The sequence below is a fragment of the Selaginella moellendorffii genome, unplaced genomic scaffold (assembly GCF_000143415.4).
Source record: "Selaginella moellendorffii unplaced genomic scaffold, v1.0 SELMOscaffold_125, whole genome shotgun sequence".
In the NCBI taxonomy this organism is placed as follows: domain Eukaryota; kingdom Viridiplantae; phylum Streptophyta; class Lycopodiopsida; order Selaginellales; family Selaginellaceae; genus Selaginella; species Selaginella moellendorffii.
The window spans coordinates 200266-216321 of NW_003314386.1; the positions used below are offsets into that span (position 1 = coordinate 200266).

Genomic DNA, 16056 nt, shown 5'->3' on the forward strand with positions numbered 1-16056 from the left:
ATCAACAAAAACAAAAAACACATACACCAATCCATTATAGAATCTTCATCCACTATTAAAAGTTTATAGGAAACCAAGACAAAACTAAACTCTATATGTGGAGAGTCATCCTTAAACTTTCTTGGATCTCCAATATTTACCTAAATCAAAAATACATTTGCCAAATAAAAGAAAAATAACACCACAATTAGCATGAAGTACAGTGAATTTATAAAAACCTTCTAATTTTTCTACTACAACAAATGAAAGAAATCAACAGACAACAATTTTTCAATAGATACATTACATTTGTTAGCATAGCCATACACAAATTACAAGATGAAAAAATACAAAGAGGAACTTGGGCAAAAGAATGCTAAATACACCCCAAAGTCACAAAATTGTGACAAACTAGCCTCAACCTTCTTTGTCATATTATAGATTATGATGGTTCAATAAATTATTGAGGGACCAAACTCAATATCATGGGGGTTTTTGTTAAGTTTGTTTAAGACAAAGCAAAAGAGAAATAGTAAACCAAATTTAATAATTCATTAAATAAACATTTAAGAATTCTTTTTTTATGTTCATCAAGCCAAGTACAAATGTTAAATTTAGTTTACTAACACTTGAATAAGAGTGACTGATAAAAGGTTCAACAATACTAATCTTTTGTTGTTGTGGTCATTGATAAGTAGTTTTCAATACCCATTTGCAATAAATGCTTAATCCCAAATATTTTAATACCCTTAACTGATTGAAAAATAAGATACATTATTATTTATAAATCATTTCCCAATAAATCATTTTTTAAGTATTTCTTTTTGGTTGTTTACACTTCCAAATTGAAAACTAGACCAAACTAAATTGCTAATGTCAATTTAAATATATGGTGTGATTCTCTTAACTAACTAATAGAGTCAAATTTAAGATCTTTCAAATACTAAATGTAAGCTCTTGAGTTTGAACTTCCCAAAGCCTAAAAATCAAAAACATTTAACCCTAAGTATCTTAAAACCCTTAACCGATTGAATAAAAGGGTGCACTTTTGTCCATAGGCTTTTTTGTTTTATATTTAAATTTCAATAAATCACCTCTTAAATTATTATTTTTAATTGCTTATAGAGTTTCATTGGAATATTAACATTTGAAAGAATAAGAAACAAACCTATTGCTTAAACAAGTGATCTTTTGGGTCACTCTTGACTTTAGCTAGCTTCATTCAGTCGTCTAGTGGTATGAAATATATAAATGAATTTCAAAGCTGGATTTCAACATTGAAATTTCAATAAGCTATTAATAAGAATATTCCTAGAATAATATTATAGATGCTTGATAGAAAGAATTACAATGGATGGAAGATAGAAATTAAAAAAAGTTGAAATCTAAGTCATATATTTAGAATTTTGATAATTAAATCAATATCCAAAATCTATTGGATACACCTTGTTTGAATCAACAATTCTTGAACCAAATATAATTCTTAACTATAATAGTAACCTTCATGGTAAATTATATCTTCTTATAAAATTATTGTCTGAATGTGGATACTATTGATGATCAGAGTAACTTAAGACAAAGTATTTATAATAAGAGCTTTACTACAGAACTTCTAAATGAAGTGGATGGAAAAGCTTGGAAGCATATTTTGGGTCCATAAACGTAATTGATTTAAATAGATATGATGAACTTTTCCATGTTAACCTTTTCTTCAATCAAGGTGTATATAACCCTTTTAGAAGTTCCTTAATTAATGGTCCAAATGTAAAAGGCTCTACATTAGCACCAATATGAACAAAGGTAAAAGCTGCTATCTCTTTTCAACTAAATGGCAATTTGGTAGCTCAAAATACACCAATTTAACCATATTGCATAGTTAAGGTAAAGCTTTTTTATTGGTTGTTATTCCTTGTTTTATCTATCATCTCTCTCTCTCTTATGTGAGTCTAAAGAATTACTATCACCTTTTTTACTTTTTATAATATAAACTTTATAAAATAATGAAACACCGCAGCTAGCCTAGTTGTATAAAGTCGCCCTACGTAGAAAGAAAGAGGTGGTGGTGGTGGTGTGTGTGTGTGTGTTGTATATAGTGTGGGTCAGAGGGGGCCAGTGGCCAGGCTTGTTGTGTGTGTCACGACTGTGCGAAAATTGTCTCGCGAGTGTGCCTGCCAGTGCTTGTGCTGCGCTGCACACATCTTGTGTGGGGTGTGGGGCAAAAGCCCAGTACGGACGCCACTGTCGTACTCGAAGGAGTGGCCATTGTCTAGTTCCTCGAATGCAGCACCGCAGACAACAATGTTAGTTTATTTCGCGGCACTGGGGATTGGAGGAGCGGCGCTGCCTGGCGGCAATGGCTTAGATTGCGAAGAATGGATCGATGGAGCAAGCGTAGAGAGGCACAAAAAAACACAAGGATCAGTGAATGATCTGATCTCTATACAACACGAAGCAAAGAAAGAAAGACCAAGGAAAGACTTAAAAACTGGAGTGAGGGCTGGAAGGAATCCAGTCGATTCTCTATCAATTCATCCCTTGGGTGTTGAGAAAGCAGCTGGAGCGCTCTGTAGCAATGTTGACATTTCAGTGTATTTAAAAAGATATAGAAAAAAAATAGTAAGAAGTACTCTTTTTTGCACCGAACGAATCCATGGTTTTCTTGTTGCTTTGCGATACCCGTCTTTAGACTTGTCTTCGCCGTATAGAGGGAGAGCTTTCCAGGAGCATTATACAACACCGTACACGAGGCGCAATGGCCTGTCTCTACGGACGAGGGTAAAATCCGGATCAAACTCCAGGGGAAAGCGTCTAGATGATTTTACTGCCGTAACTTTGTGGCTTGGCAGTACGCCGCCGGGCGTGTTTTTACTAGTTTTGGAACGTTAAAAGGTTTCTAAGTACAGCCTCTTACGCCATTGCATGCACGGTTGGCGGTTTTGTTCGTAGCTAGAATATGCGCGCGGGAATATGCTCTCGCCGTCCAATCAGTTTGTGGAGGCTCCCTTTTGCCTTTAGTTTTTTGGAAGAGTGGGGTCTGAGAGCTTGTGTAGACAGGAAGAAAATTGGACGCAAACATCTCAATCGCGCTTTTCTTTGGGACGGGCGGTTTCGTTGTTATCTCGTTATTGGTTTGGATTTTGTTTTCACGAGCGACTAGTCCATTGAATCGGGCATTCTCGAAATTGTCAAAGTGGTGGCCCGTTTTCATTCCCAGAGGAAAGTGGCGTGAAGGTGTTTCTTGACGCGCAAATCTTGACCCTTGAGATATCTGTGCATTTGATTGACAGGTCTACGTCTCTCACAGGGTTTCTAGAAGAACACTTGAATTCGACTCCATTCAAGCTTGCAGGGTTGCGGGCTTTAAAAAGTTGGCGTAAGTTGGGATAATCCCTTTTTCTTTAGTTTTGTTGGCATTGTTGCTTGTTGCGTGGATCAACACACGTTTTTCTTTTCTTTAGGGCAATCATGGCTGCACAGCTTCATACAAAGTTGTGCATGGGACCCTGTGTGCTTGATTTTGAGCCCGCCTCGGGCTTGTTTGTTTACCAATTTCCTTGCATTTGCCCAACGCGGGCATCACATTGCCCTCTTGTTTAAAGGCTCGAGTGATGACTATCATGGATTGCACCAAAAGTTTGGATCCGACAAATATACCCAACTGAAGAACCCTAATTTAATAGCTGGGGAAAGCTGGGATCAAGCATTGTTTGTCTTGTCAATGTTCCTGATTGAGATTGGAATTTCTTTTTTAACCAGTGGAAATGGAAATAATAAAGGAGGGAGTTTAAAAGTCAAACTAGAAACGAGGTAAAAACTTTGGATGTGTGTGGGTGATGCTATCATTTTGTTTCTTTCCTGTCACTCATTCATTCATGTAATGAGCGTGTCTATTTGGCATGATTGTGTCCGTTCCGTTAGATCCTCTGGAACATCGACGGTCAGCTCCCACTGCCACGTTTAAACCCCGTCCATTTCAGATTTTGGCGCGTATCTCTGGCCGTTGGAATCGCCCGGGCATTCCGCCGCATCGGTGTACATCTGGCCGTTAATCACCTGGCGCATTCCGAGAGTTCTTTCTTCTAGGCCCTCTAGCCTCCTCTCTTCTAGTTTTTCTCATCGTCCCTTTTTCGATGATACCCTTGTGTCGCTCCCTTGGCTGTGGCGCCGTAAGGGACGGTCGATAGCAGTACAAGAGCGGCGGATTTTCGCGGCGCTCACCAGGACGATCCAAATCCATCCAGTCCAGTGTGTGCAGGAGGAGGATTCAAGGTCAGCTCACTCTCTCCACGAAATCCTTCGTTCTCGAAATGCGGTGGCTTTCATGATAATCCGTCTTAGAGGGAGAGTTCTTTCTTTCATCTATTGTTGAAAATCTCTGGATCGGCGAGATTGGAGAGCTTCTTGTCTCGTTTTCTTTCCTTTTGACCGGGGCACGATATTCACAATCTCTCTTGCGGAAGAACGAGTTGGAAAGAAGAGAAAAAAAAAAGGACTACCTATAAACTAAAGGGGACATTCATGCGTAACTGACCTCTGTCATCCTTGCCGCAGGGAGCGAGATAGGATTTCCAAACGCTCACGTTTTCGTCGAGAGATATATCGAGCTTGATCTCTTGGAGACATCGACATACAATCTTTGTCGGGGAGATTTTCTCATCGTGTCTCGAGCATGAGCTGCGATGAATCAGTATTTGCAGCCCAGTGACCTGCATTGGACAGCTGAGAACTGGGAACTCCAGACCGGTGGTGGTGGTGGTGGTGGTGGATCAAGCGTCATAGTCGGCGGCAGTGACTCTCTAAGTTCAAGGCACCCAGGGGCTCATCGTCCATCGGAGTGGGAGTGGGAGAATTATCAGCAGCTGGCAGCTCAAAACATGGCCGCCACTGATAGCGTCCATGACGCTGGAGAACGATCAAAGATGTCTCAGCTAGTTCCTGGTTTTCTCAAGCCGATCTTACAGTCTTCCTCTGGGAGCCTCCACAGCGTTACCAACGTTGCTCATGGTCTATTCCAGCCACACCAGCAGCATTTCATGCCAGGAAGTCACGGGATCTCAACTCTAGACTTTCGAGGACTTGGAGGAGTCGGGGGACAGGGAGAAGCTCTAGAGGCCGCTCAGCCACTACTGTATGGATCGCAAGGCTTTCCAGGAGTGGCAGCAGCGGTTCTTCCTTTCGCAAACATGAGTGGAAGTTTTGTTCCGGGAAGCGGCCACGATCCAAGGTTGTTTCAAGAGCAGCGGAGACGACTGTATGGGCTGCTGGAGATGGATCCCAGGAACTTCGCCGATGGCATGAAAAGGGAGGATTTGTACGCAACAGCGGAGGCCAACGCTCGAATCGGCCTGAATCTGGGTGTGAGGACGTACTTCTCGACGGAAGACACGCTAGCGAGGCTGGGGAAAAGGCCCCGAGCAAATTCCCCGGGAGCTCAAGTACCACTGTGTCAGGCGGAAGGATGCAAGGCCGATTTGAGTGGAGCAAAGCACTATCACCGTCGACACAAAGTGTGCGAATTGCATTCCAAGGCGGCTACTGTCACTGCAAACGGGCAGACCCAACGCTTCTGCCAACAATGCAGCCGGTAACTCTTAGCAGATCTCTTCTCTTCCTGATCATGCTAGCTTGTTTCCTCCAGATTTCATCCGCTCAGCGAGTTTGACGAGGGGAAACGAAGTTGCAGGAAGCGGTTGGCTGACCACAACAGACGAAGGAGGAAGCCTCAGCCCGTTGTCTCTTCAGCAGCGGTGCCAAAGGAGGAGGAAGGTACGGACTCATAAAGTTGCTTCTCTCTCTCTCTCTCTCTCGCTCCCCTCTCTCACCAACAGTCGGACAAGTTTCTCAAAAGTTCAAGCTTTTTACTTGTTATTGTTCGTGTTCCAGCAACAGCCGACGAAAAGCTCCCCACTTCTCCGACATCCTCGCAAGAACACTCGGACAGCAAGACCGCAGGGTCGGGTGACAGCCTACAGTTACGGTCTCCGCGCGTATCAGCAACAGCTAGTAAGCCGGAGGACGCAAGTGGTGCTCACTCTGCTCTGTTAAGTGACCGGCCACCGGGCAACACCCAGGCCTTGCTCTCGGCCTTGTCCCCCAAGAATACGGAGGAGGCACCCGCCGGCTACGAGCTTCTCGCCAAAGGGGCGAGCTTATCTCTCTCATCGCCGGCAGCAGCAGCAGCAGCTGGCAGCTCAGGTGGACAGCAGCACTCGAGCGTGGTTGATGTCGACGGGCATGATCATGTCAACAGCAGCGGGATATCGATATCTTCGTGGCTGAAACCACCGCCAGAGCCCAAGAACAGCGGCAGCATTTCTGCGTCGTTAGCTGGCTTCGGCGTCACGGCGAACAGTACAGGTGCTTCGGCTGGCAGTAGCAGTTCGTCACGGTCGTCCCTTCACAACGTTTTGCAGTCGTCCCCTCCTTTGGACAGTCAGAGTCGTGGTTGGGCTTTCACGGCAACAAATGCGGGTGGTGGTGGTGGAGACCAAAGTCAGCAGCTACAGTCTTACGATGCTTTGCGGGCAGCAGGAGGTTTGGATGGACAGCAGCATCAAATCTATGGCTTGATGGACAGCAGTAATGCGTTTGCATCTTCACAGCAGCAGCAGCAGCAGCAGCGACACGTGAACGAACCAGGCATTAATGGTCACGTCCGAGGGGGCCGTCTCATTCATGGAACTTAAGAAGCATTGAGCCCGTGGCCGAAAGGAACGGGAAATCGTCAGTCGAGGAAGGACTATGCCGGACGTAACTTAAACGTGGATAACAAGATTCAAGAACATCAAATGCCGTCTCGATCGAGATGGTAACTAGCAGCAGCAGCAGAGGGTTGGACCGGGAGGCATGCTTACAGCTGATAAGATCGTCCAGGACAGTGGCTATGGTGGAGGAGGCTCACTCCAAAGCTCGGCATTTACTACCGTTGGACGTGTTCGTCTCCAACATGCTCGTCCAGAGATATGGGAGGTGTGGCAGCGTCGAGCATGCTCGCAGGGTCTTCGACTCCATCCCGGAGAAGAACTTCTTCTCGTGGGTTTCGCTGCTCGGTGCGTATGCCGCGAACGGTCTCCTGGACGAGGCCGCCAGCGTCTTCAACGGGATGCCCGAGTGGAACTCGGTGGCTTGCACGGCGATGCTGGTCGGATATGCCCAGAACGGGCAGCTGGAGAAGGCACGGGGAGTGTTTTGGAGCATGAAGCAGCGCGACTTGGCGTCGTGGAACGCATTCCTGGCCGTGCTTGTCAACGAAAGAGAGGATCACAGGCTGCTAGAGGCACGGAAGCTCTTCGAGACAATGCCAGCGCGGGACGTAGTTACTTGGACCACCTTGCTTGGAGCGTATGCCCAGAGGAACCATCTGTTCAACACCAAGGAGCTGTTTGATTCGATGCCGGCGAGGGACCTCATCTCATGCACGGCAATGCTGGCGGCATACGAGGATAGTGGCGATCTCCGAAACGCGAGCTTCGTGTTTAAGTCGATGGAGGAAAGAGACATCATATCCTGCTCGGCTCTCCTTGCGGTCTATGCCCAGGGGGGGCATCTCGAACAAGCTCTCAAGCACTACCACTCCATGCCTGAGCTCAACGTGATCTCCTGTACCACGATGATCACCGTCTACTCGAAGAACCGGCTCGTCAACCAGGCCCAGCAGCTGTTCGACTCCATGCCCGAGCACAACCTGGTGTCGCGGACGTCGATGCTGTGCGTCTTCACTCTCAACGACCGCCTGGAGGAAGCCAAGCATGAGTTTGACAAGATGCCGGAGTGGAACTCGGTGGCGATCACAGCGCTCATCTCCCTCTACGCCCGAAGCGGATACAGTCTCAGCTTTCTAGAGTCGTCTGGAGTGGCTCTAGACACCATGGCCAGCACTGCTCTCTTGATTGGGTATGCCCAGGACGGTCATCTAGAAGCGGCAAAGTCGGTATTTGATTCCATCCCGGCCTGTGACGCGGTCGTGAGGACGTCCATGCTGAGCTCGTACGCACTGCTGGGGAACGTCCGAGGTGGAGAGCGGGTCTTCCTTTCAGCACCCGAGCAGGACGACTTCGTGCTCTGGAACGCGATGCTGGCTGCGTACGCCCAGAATGGTCACTCCACCCAAGCTCTCGAGCTCTTCTTCACGATGGTGTCGCTGGGTCTCCAGGTTCCGCCGGATGGAGCATCGTTTCTCAGCATCCTGCTCGCGTGTAGTCACCTTGGGAGAGTCCAAACAGGCTGGTCTTGCTTCGTCTCCATGGCTATGGACTACGAACTGGAGCCGCTCAAGCAGCACTACAACTGCTTCGTCGATCTGCTGTGCCGGACCGGATTTCTGGCCGAGGCCCGAGAGTTGATCCAAATCATGCCGTTTGATGCCGATGGAGTCGAGTGGAGGAGCTACCTCAGAAGCTCGGTGGAGGCCGGCAACACGGTGGTCGAGAACTTGGACGTGTGCAAGCCGGATTCTCCAGGCGCTTACGTGCTGCTGGCAAATTTGCATAAGAATCGTCAGGGAGGAATGGCATTTGCATGGAAGAAAGGCCACAGTAGCTTGCCTGATTGACGAAAATTTTCGATAGTTTGTTCTAGAGGCCGATGCTCTTTAGTTTTGATTCTATCTCTTGTGACCTTCCTTTGGAGCTCTAACTTCAAAGCACAAGGAAGGAAATAAGATCTAAGAACACAAGAAAAGAAGAGTTTCTGACCTCAAGCATATGTATAGTTTATGTCGATCGCAATGCTAGCGAGAGAGATTTCTATTCTTTTGGAGAAAGAAAGAATGGATAAAATGCGACAGCGCCGGCATTGCGCTCCGCCATAGCGCCGGCATTCGCCATAGCTGCCATCGCGAAGACGAGGCCCTAATTTTTCTTTAACGACCTGGATCCAACGGTGATCCCTTAACATCCAAAGTTTTAGTAAAATAGAAAATAGTATATGCAAAGAATCTTCAGGAAACTGGCACACTAGGTAGGGTTTGCTTCGCGTGTGTGCTCCGGGCGACGAATTCCGCCCGCCCAGAGGGAATTTCACTGGATTCGCAGCAGTGCGCACTAGAATCGGTGCGTGTGGATTGCCGGAGCTGGATTCGGGCCCCCGGGAGCGCCGGTCAGCGATTGCATTGCGCATTTGAGGTCAGTGCTGCTCGGGCGCTTAGGGTTTATAGCAGCACCGTGAGATCTGGGAGAGAGCAGATTGTTGCGCGATAAGCTGTTACCCGTGGCGCAGATCCTGTCAACAATGGCAGGGGTCTTCTGGAAAATGGCCGCCACATCGCCGGTATGTGGAACCAATCTTTGCTTTTGGCATTGAGTTGATACTGTTTTGTGCTGCCAGATCGAGTCCATACTGGACAAGAGCGGCTACACGCTCGAGGAGCTCCTGGACGAAGAGCAGATAATTCAGGAGTGCAAATCCACGAACTACAGGCTCGTAAACTTGTGAGTGCATGGTTTTGGATCTGTCAAAGCAGAGAATTCTGATGTGTTTCCCCCCCTTTTTTTTTTCTCTGGATTGGCACAGTTTAAGAGGAAAGGCTCAAGTTCAGCAAATGATCCGCTACATTGTGGAGGAAGCTCCCGAAGGAGCATCCAGTGAACGGGCTTTCAAGTTTGTAAACTCTCGTCCATGTGAAAAGTGTGTGAGCTCTCGGATTCATGTGTTTCCTCTTGCTTTTCCAGGTTCCCATTCATCTCCTGTCAAGTCATCACGTGTGAAGTTCAAGATATCCTGAAGACACTCGTGGAAGATGAAGAGGTATTCTCGATTCTTGGACTTTTTGTGCGGTTTTTGCGTGCTGATACCTTGCTGGCTTTTTTTCGCAGCTCCTTGGATTCTTGTTTTCTTTCTTGGATCCTTCCTGGAAACATGGGACGCTGTTAGCTGGTTATTTTAGCAAGGCAGGTGTGCTTGATAGTCAACGTTTACTTATCTGATCCTTTAAAGTGGTTTGGCAGGTCGTTATTTGCTTGCTGATTCGAGAGCATGCAGCAATCATCCGCTATTTGCAAGTAGGTGCACAAAGTGAACTCTGAACTTCCATTTATCCTGCCATGTTTGTTCTCATTGAAGGGACATAAAGATCTCCTGAAAAACCTTGTTGACTTGATTGGGATCACCTCAATCAAAGAGGTACGTTCTCCATTTGCCTATTTCTAGCTTCGTTTCCTTTTTGTAAAGCTTAAGAAATTACTAGGTCCTAATGAGGCTCGTGGAGGTTAGTGATCACGTGATTGCATATCACGTTGAATCCTTGCAATGGCTAGCAGAGGAAACTGATATTTTGGAGATGCTGGTGGATAAGCTTAACCCGCAAGTAAGTTCTTTCCGGTCTTAAGTTTTGCTTCTAAAAGTCGTTTGTTTTGTAGTATCCTTCTGAAGTACATGCTAACGCGGCAGAGACGCTAGCAGCTATAAGTCGTTCTGTTCCATCTGACCACTACGGCAACTACAGTGGACCCTCTGCTCTGGGTTCGAAACTGGCCAGCCCACGGTAGGGAGTTATGTTTGTGGTATATCTTATTTGCAGCGTTCTTGCAGGTTTGTGGCTAAACTCTTTAATCTCGCATTGGAGGATCAAGAATCAAAATCAGCTTTGATTCATTCTCTCTCTGTTTGCATTTCATTATTGGATCCAAAGCGCGCGTCGTCGGCTGGTCTAAGATCTCGTCCACCGGCTGAAATGCCCGTAGCAAGCCCGGAGACGGTTGAAGGGATGCTTCAAAGTCTAGGTGTGCTTCCTGATTGGCTTTCTGGGTGAGGCTAATGAGCGCAATTTTTATTATGCACAGGAAGTTTGCTACGTTTGTTGGACATTGTCGACGACACCAAGAGGCTCCCAACTACTTACGGTGAATTAAGGCCTCCTTTTGGTATACATCGCCTTAAGGTATCTTATGCTGTTCTTTACTTTTCTACTTTCTCGTCTAACGCACGAGCAGATTGTAGAATTTGTTGCGGTCCTGCTCAGAACGCAAAGCGAAGCTGCTCGTCAAGAGTTAATTCGGTTGCAAGCATTACAAACGATTCTTGGGTTCTTTTTCGAGTACGTATGGTGGCAAAACTGCAAAATTCTTTTCTGATATACTTGTAATGGCAGCTATCCTTTTAACAACATGCTACATACTCACGTTGAAGCAATCATTACCTCATGCATAGAAGACGGTGGTCTGACAGACAATTTGTTTGGGGACTGTGACTTCCTGTCACGGTTGTTGGCAACAGATGAAAACCAATATGCGCACGATACGCGACCAGAGGTAACTCAGTTCAATCCGACCTAGTGGTATTGACTTCTTTTTAATTTCAGAGCGTATCGAAAAAAAAGCCTCCACCTAAAGTTGGGAACATGGGTCACCTTACTCGTATTGCTAATAGGCTTGTACAGACGGAAAATTCTAATCCACGGTTGCAGGGTTACCTTCAAGTATGAATCTTGTGTAGCTGCTGTATTCTTATCCTTATACTACGTCTATTTTACAGTCGCATCCCAGGTGGTCTCAATGGCAGAGCACTGTTCTTCAGCAGCGTAATATGCTAGAGAATGTATTTCAGTGGACGTGCGGGTAAGAGAGGATCCGTTGTTAGGTGCTCTCTTTTTCATTTTGATTTGTGCCAGGCGGCCAACGTCCATCAGAGAGCGGCCTGTAGAAAGTGATGACGAGGAGTTCCGTGAGAGAGACTTTGACGTCTCAGCAATGGCTACCAATTTGACACGGGAAGTATTTCGCTACGGGATATTTGACGACGAAGATCCTGACGAGGTGATGTAATTTTTGAAAACGTAGTAAACTAACACCCTTGTTACTCTGCAGATTTCTGGCCCTGTCGGAAGGGAGGATGAGGTTTGTATAAGCTTGCACTTAACTTGTATACATCAACACTGAGCACTTTGTTTTGTAGGACGTTTATTTCGACGATGAAAGTGCCGAGGTTGTTATTTCTTCTATTCGCTTGAGCGATGAGCAAGAAAGGTACGAGCTTACGAGCTTGCCTTGGTTGCGGTATGAGCATTTGCTAACGTGTTTGTGTGACAGGGCTCCAACATGGTTTGATTTTCAGGACGTTGAGCCAGATAACCTCACTTCTTCGGCTGGGAATAGCAATGCTCAATTGAGTGCGCTAAGCAGGAGCTTCCGTGACGATGAGGTTGTGGTTGGAGAGGACAGTGAGTTGCCGTCTGCAAACGAGCCATCTGGATGGGGTGACAGAAATGGAGTAGGAGGCACAGACAACGCAGCCTTCAATCTGGATTACTTTTCAAGGTCTTCAGCAGACTGGGCTAACTTCCAAGGCTACGAAATATCCGACGAAGCTATCAAGAGGGATGACTTTGGGGAGAACAACCCGTTTATTGTTTGCTTTGACGACCAATCGCGCGGCGTATCAACAACTTTAGATGGGGAAGAGACCAAACAGGAAGCAGCAAAGGATGAGGCTCTCGGAACAGAAGCTCAACCTGACACAGTTGTCGGGGTAGAGGAAGGAGCAACAGCGAAAGCAATGGAAAGTGCTTTAAAGGAAGGGGTTGTCGGAGAGGCAGGGCCTCTAAAGCCAAAGGAGATGCACTTGGAGAACACTGTGCCGCCGGAGGACAAACAGGGAGCTTCCGAATTCAACGACGTCAATTACTGGCGAAGCGATTACGAGAACGCAGTTGCTGGAGAGCAAAGCTAAACAGGAAAAATAAAAATGATGGAAGGTACGAGGTTTTCATTCTTTCAAGCGTCACACTTCTTCCAGCTGCTCTTTCTGTAAATTACAAGGTGTATCTTCTCGCGAAATCTGTAACTAACATTATGTTGGCTGGGGCCGGGGTATCACGGGACAAGGCTCCTCACGTCAAAAGGACTTGTACGCATCTCTATTCTTTCTATTGAATCTTGTTTATTCACCCATCTAATAAAGCCGAGATGATTTTACAGGTATCATTGCTCGTCTGTCGGTCATTCGACGTTCGTCGCCCATGTTTTAGAGGAGAGCCGCTTCGTCTGCGACTTTCTGTGTAAACACTTTTTTCTTCTTTGTGTAGCTAATCCTTGCAAAGCACAGCAGCAGGAATATGACGAGCACTGTGATCACCCCGGTGATCCACAGCACCATTGCCAGCTTGTGGAAGAGTAGAAAGTTCCAGCACGGCTTGAGTCCCAGGTCCTTTCGACCGCACAGGCCAGCATTGCCTCGAAAGGAGCTCTGGCTTAAAGCGGACAAGACTCCGGTGTCCGGAACGGGTCCGGTGAGACGGTTGTCCGAGAAGTTTGCAAAGATGAGTGAAGGCATGGCAGTCAAGAGAGGTGGAATGGTTCCCGTCAGCAGGTTGCTGGAGATGTCGAGCAATCCCAGCAGCCTCACTGATGCCAGAGACGCTGGGATATGGCCGCTGAGGTGGTTGCCGCGGAGTCTCAAGCTTACCAGTCTTGGACAGTTGGAAATCTCGCTGGGAATCGGGCCAGTGAGATGGTTGTCACTTACGTCAAGCTCGCTCAAGCTGGACATATCTTGGAGCTCCTTTGGAATCCTGCCGGACAGAAAGTTATGGGACATGTCGAGCCGCACAAGCTTGGTAGCTCTTCCGACGGTCTCGGGTATGGGGCCGGAAAGCTGGTTGTGACGGACGAAGAGAACTTGGAGGGGAGAGTTTACCGAGAAGCTGAGAGGTCCCGTGAGAACGTTGGAAGATATGTCGAGGTACGTGAGACGAGGCATGGAGGTCAGTGTATCCGGAAGTGATCCAGAGAGAAGATTGTCTTCCAGCCTTATTCTTTCCAGCGACAGGCAATTGGTGGCAATACTATCAGGGATGGGCCCCGAGAGAAGATTGGAAAAGAGGATGAGCCTGCGTAGCTGGGAAGTTCTGGACGACATGCACAGGAATGGAGGTATTTGTCCGGTGAAGGAGTTGCTCGAGAGATCCAAGGTGGTGAGGTTGGGAGCGTAAGTACCTAGCTCGGCAGGAATATCGCCAGAGAGATCGTTCTTCCAGAGCGCTAAGTTCCTGAGACGTGGTAGCCGAGCAAGGGAGGATGGAATGGCTCCCGTCAGCCGGTTGCCAAAGAGATTGAGCAGCTCCAGGCCGAGCAAGTCTCCGAGCTCCGCAGGGATTTCTCCCGAGAGAGCGTTGATGCTGAGGTCGAGCGAAACGAGGCCCGAGAGCTGTCCGAGCTGCGGTGGTATCGGCCCTGACAAGGAGTTACTGTAGAGGAAAAGCGTGTCCAGCGAGACGAGGAGGGACAGTGACTCTGGAATAGCTCCGGTGAGATTGTTGTGGACAAGATCCAGGTGCTTGAGAGTGGCAAGGCTTCCAAGAGCAGATGGTATGCTTCCGGTGAGGCTGTTGTAGCCGAGGTAGAGCCACTCCAAGTTGGCGAGCTGGCCGAGTTCTGGAGGGATGGATCCGGTGAACTGGTTGGCCGCAAGCGTGAGGTACTTAAGGTTGCTCAACTCACCAAACTGTGGAGGAATGTGGCCGCTTAACAGGTTCCCACCGAGATCGACGTAAGATAAGTTGGACATGGAGGAGACGTCCGGAGGAAGCTCACCAGAGAAATAGTTGCCGGACAAATCCAAGGCTTGGAGCTTTGGCATGGTTGCTGGGCGGACGACGCTGGAAATGGGCCCCGTGAAAGAATTACCACTAAGATTGAAACTCTTTAACAGTGACAATGGCAAGGAAAGAGACGAGGAAGGAAGAGAAGAAGACAAGAGGACGAAGGGTCCCGACAGTGCATTGTCACCTATGCTCAAGACTTCCAGCTGGGGAAAGTGTGAGAAGATATCGGGGATTGGAAGCTTGCCAGACAGATTCCTACTGGAGAGATCGATCTCCCGGACGAGACCGTCGGGCCAGCATTTTATTCCGGGCCATGCACAGGGAGTGGAAGCGTTACTCCAACTCTTGGCAAAGTAATCGTCGCTAGAAACCAACCAAGCTCGTAGCTCCAAGAGAGCTCCCGACTCTTCTGACTCTCCAGCAGCAGCGCCAAAGATCGAAGCGATGAGAAAAGCTACGATCAGAGACATTGCGAGGAGTACTGTGTGTGTGCTGCGCCGCGCGGCTCTCTTACATTTGCTGCAGCACAGGAGCATTGTAGTCGTTGTTTTATAGGGGCCAGCTTGATACAATTTTTAGAAGCTCATGGAAGGAGTGGGAATCCTTGCTTCCAAATAGGAGACGACAACGTGGTGGTGCTTGCCACGATTTCTGGGTCTCAACTGTGGATTGAAATGTCGTATTAGAACGACTCTTTATTGACTTTGACTGTGGTCCACTTGAATATCAGGAATTTTATTATTTAAACCGTTATTGCAATATTATTTATTAAGTAGAGAATAGTAGTAACATAAATGTAATTAGGGCAAATCTAAAACTCATCGATTTTTGTTGGTTTGCTCAAGCAAACTTATAGAGGGACTGGGATGGTAGTGGATATACCTAGAATATGCTTGAATATTTTAGAATATTCTACCATCTAACGGTTGTTATTCATTTAGATTAATTTTGTATTTATAATTTATAAACATGTTTATAATTTATAAACTTTCTTAAACCTTTTCTAGTATATTATTTTTTATTCTACCATCTAACGGTTGATATGCAATAAAATTAATCTTGTATATATAAATTACAAACATGCTTATAATTATAAACTTGATTTGATCAATTGGATTAATAAGTAATAATAACACTAGTATTAAGCAAACCAAGCGTTGCTACATGCAACGCGTAGCAATTTATTTTCTTATCGTACAGAATCAACTATATTTATAATCTTCTTGTGGAAAATTATCTTAATATTCTTAAGGGCAATTATTTATATATATTCAAGTTTTATTCCTTTTATATTTTTATGCATATTAATTTTATCAAAACATATATTAATATGTTCAAGAAAAGAGTATCTTTGACAATGTTATCTTAAATTTGTTTTGAACTAATTCAAATTTTACTATCTTAATTTATCTATTCTAATCAAAAATAAATTTATTTTATTTATTTTTATATAGTTTTTAAGTGAATAGTTTATCAGAATGGTTACCAAAAATATAAATTTCACATTGTTACAATATATAAAAACATCTAAAATTGAAAAA

At 46.1% G+C, this 16056-nt stretch overlaps 4 protein-coding genes across 11 annotated transcripts; 3 read left to right on the top strand and 1 right to left on the bottom strand.

Moving 5' to 3' along the window:
• The first annotated feature begins 4089 nt into the window (after window positions 1-4089).
• On the top strand, window positions 4090-6692 carry LOC9644504 (teosinte glume architecture 1). Of its 2 annotated transcripts, XM_024665640.1 has the most exons (4): window positions 4090-4248; window positions 4531-5563; window positions 5618-5745; window positions 5863-6692. In XM_024665640.1, the coding sequence occupies exons 2-4, from the start codon at window positions 4659-4661 to the stop codon at window positions 6663-6665; spliced, it is 1836 nt and encodes a 611-aa protein (XP_024521408.1). In that variant the 5' UTR covers window positions 4090-4248; window positions 4531-4658; the 3' UTR covers window positions 6666-6692. The 2 variants fall into 2 exon arrangements, with proteins under 2 accessions (XP_024521408.1, XP_002991886.2); XM_002991840.2 differs by lacking the exon at window positions 4090-4248 and having other exon boundaries at window positions 4259-5563.
• Window positions 6693-6784: 92 nt separating this feature from the next.
• LOC112342959 (pentatricopeptide repeat-containing protein At4g02750-like) lies at window positions 6785-9176 on the top strand. The gene is made up of 2 exons (XM_024665662.1): window positions 6785-8513; window positions 8938-9176. Exons 1-2 carry the CDS (start codon window positions 6785-6787, stop codon window positions 9174-9176), a joined length of 1968 nt encoding a protein of 655 aa, XP_024521430.1.
• LOC9644506 (serine/threonine-protein phosphatase 6 regulatory subunit 3) lies at window positions 8939-13076 on the top strand. 7 transcript variants are annotated; one of them, XM_024665636.1, is made up of 22 exons: window positions 8939-9246; window positions 9304-9407; window positions 9490-9576; window positions 9648-9723; window positions 9792-9870; window positions 9913-9977; window positions 10039-10098; window positions 10163-10282; window positions 10335-10459; window positions 10507-10697; window positions 10758-10855; window positions 10908-11011; window positions 11066-11225; window positions 11276-11392; window positions 11449-11531; window positions 11585-11729; window positions 11781-11810; window positions 11869-11939; window positions 12003-12667; window positions 12709-12819; window positions 12891-12970; window positions 13018-13076. In XM_024665636.1, exons 1-19 carry the CDS (start codon window positions 9208-9210, stop codon window positions 12640-12642), a joined length of 2394 nt encoding a protein of 797 aa, XP_024521404.1. In that variant the 5' UTR covers window positions 8939-9207; the 3' UTR covers window positions 12643-12667; window positions 12709-12819; window positions 12891-12970; window positions 13018-13076. The 7 variants fall into 7 exon arrangements, with proteins under 7 accessions (XP_024521404.1, XP_024521403.1, XP_024521401.1 ...); XM_024665635.1 differs by having other exon boundaries at window positions 13021-13076; XM_024665633.1 differs by having other exon boundaries at window positions 12891-13076.
• On the bottom strand, window positions 12906-15256 carry LOC9644807 (probably inactive leucine-rich repeat receptor-like protein kinase At2g25790). The gene has a single exon (XM_002991886.2). It carries the CDS (start codon window positions 15049-15051, stop codon window positions 12937-12939), a length of 2115 nt encoding a protein of 704 aa, XP_002991932.2. The 5' UTR covers window positions 15052-15256; the 3' UTR covers window positions 12906-12936.
• Window positions 15257-16056: the final 800 nt, after the last annotated feature.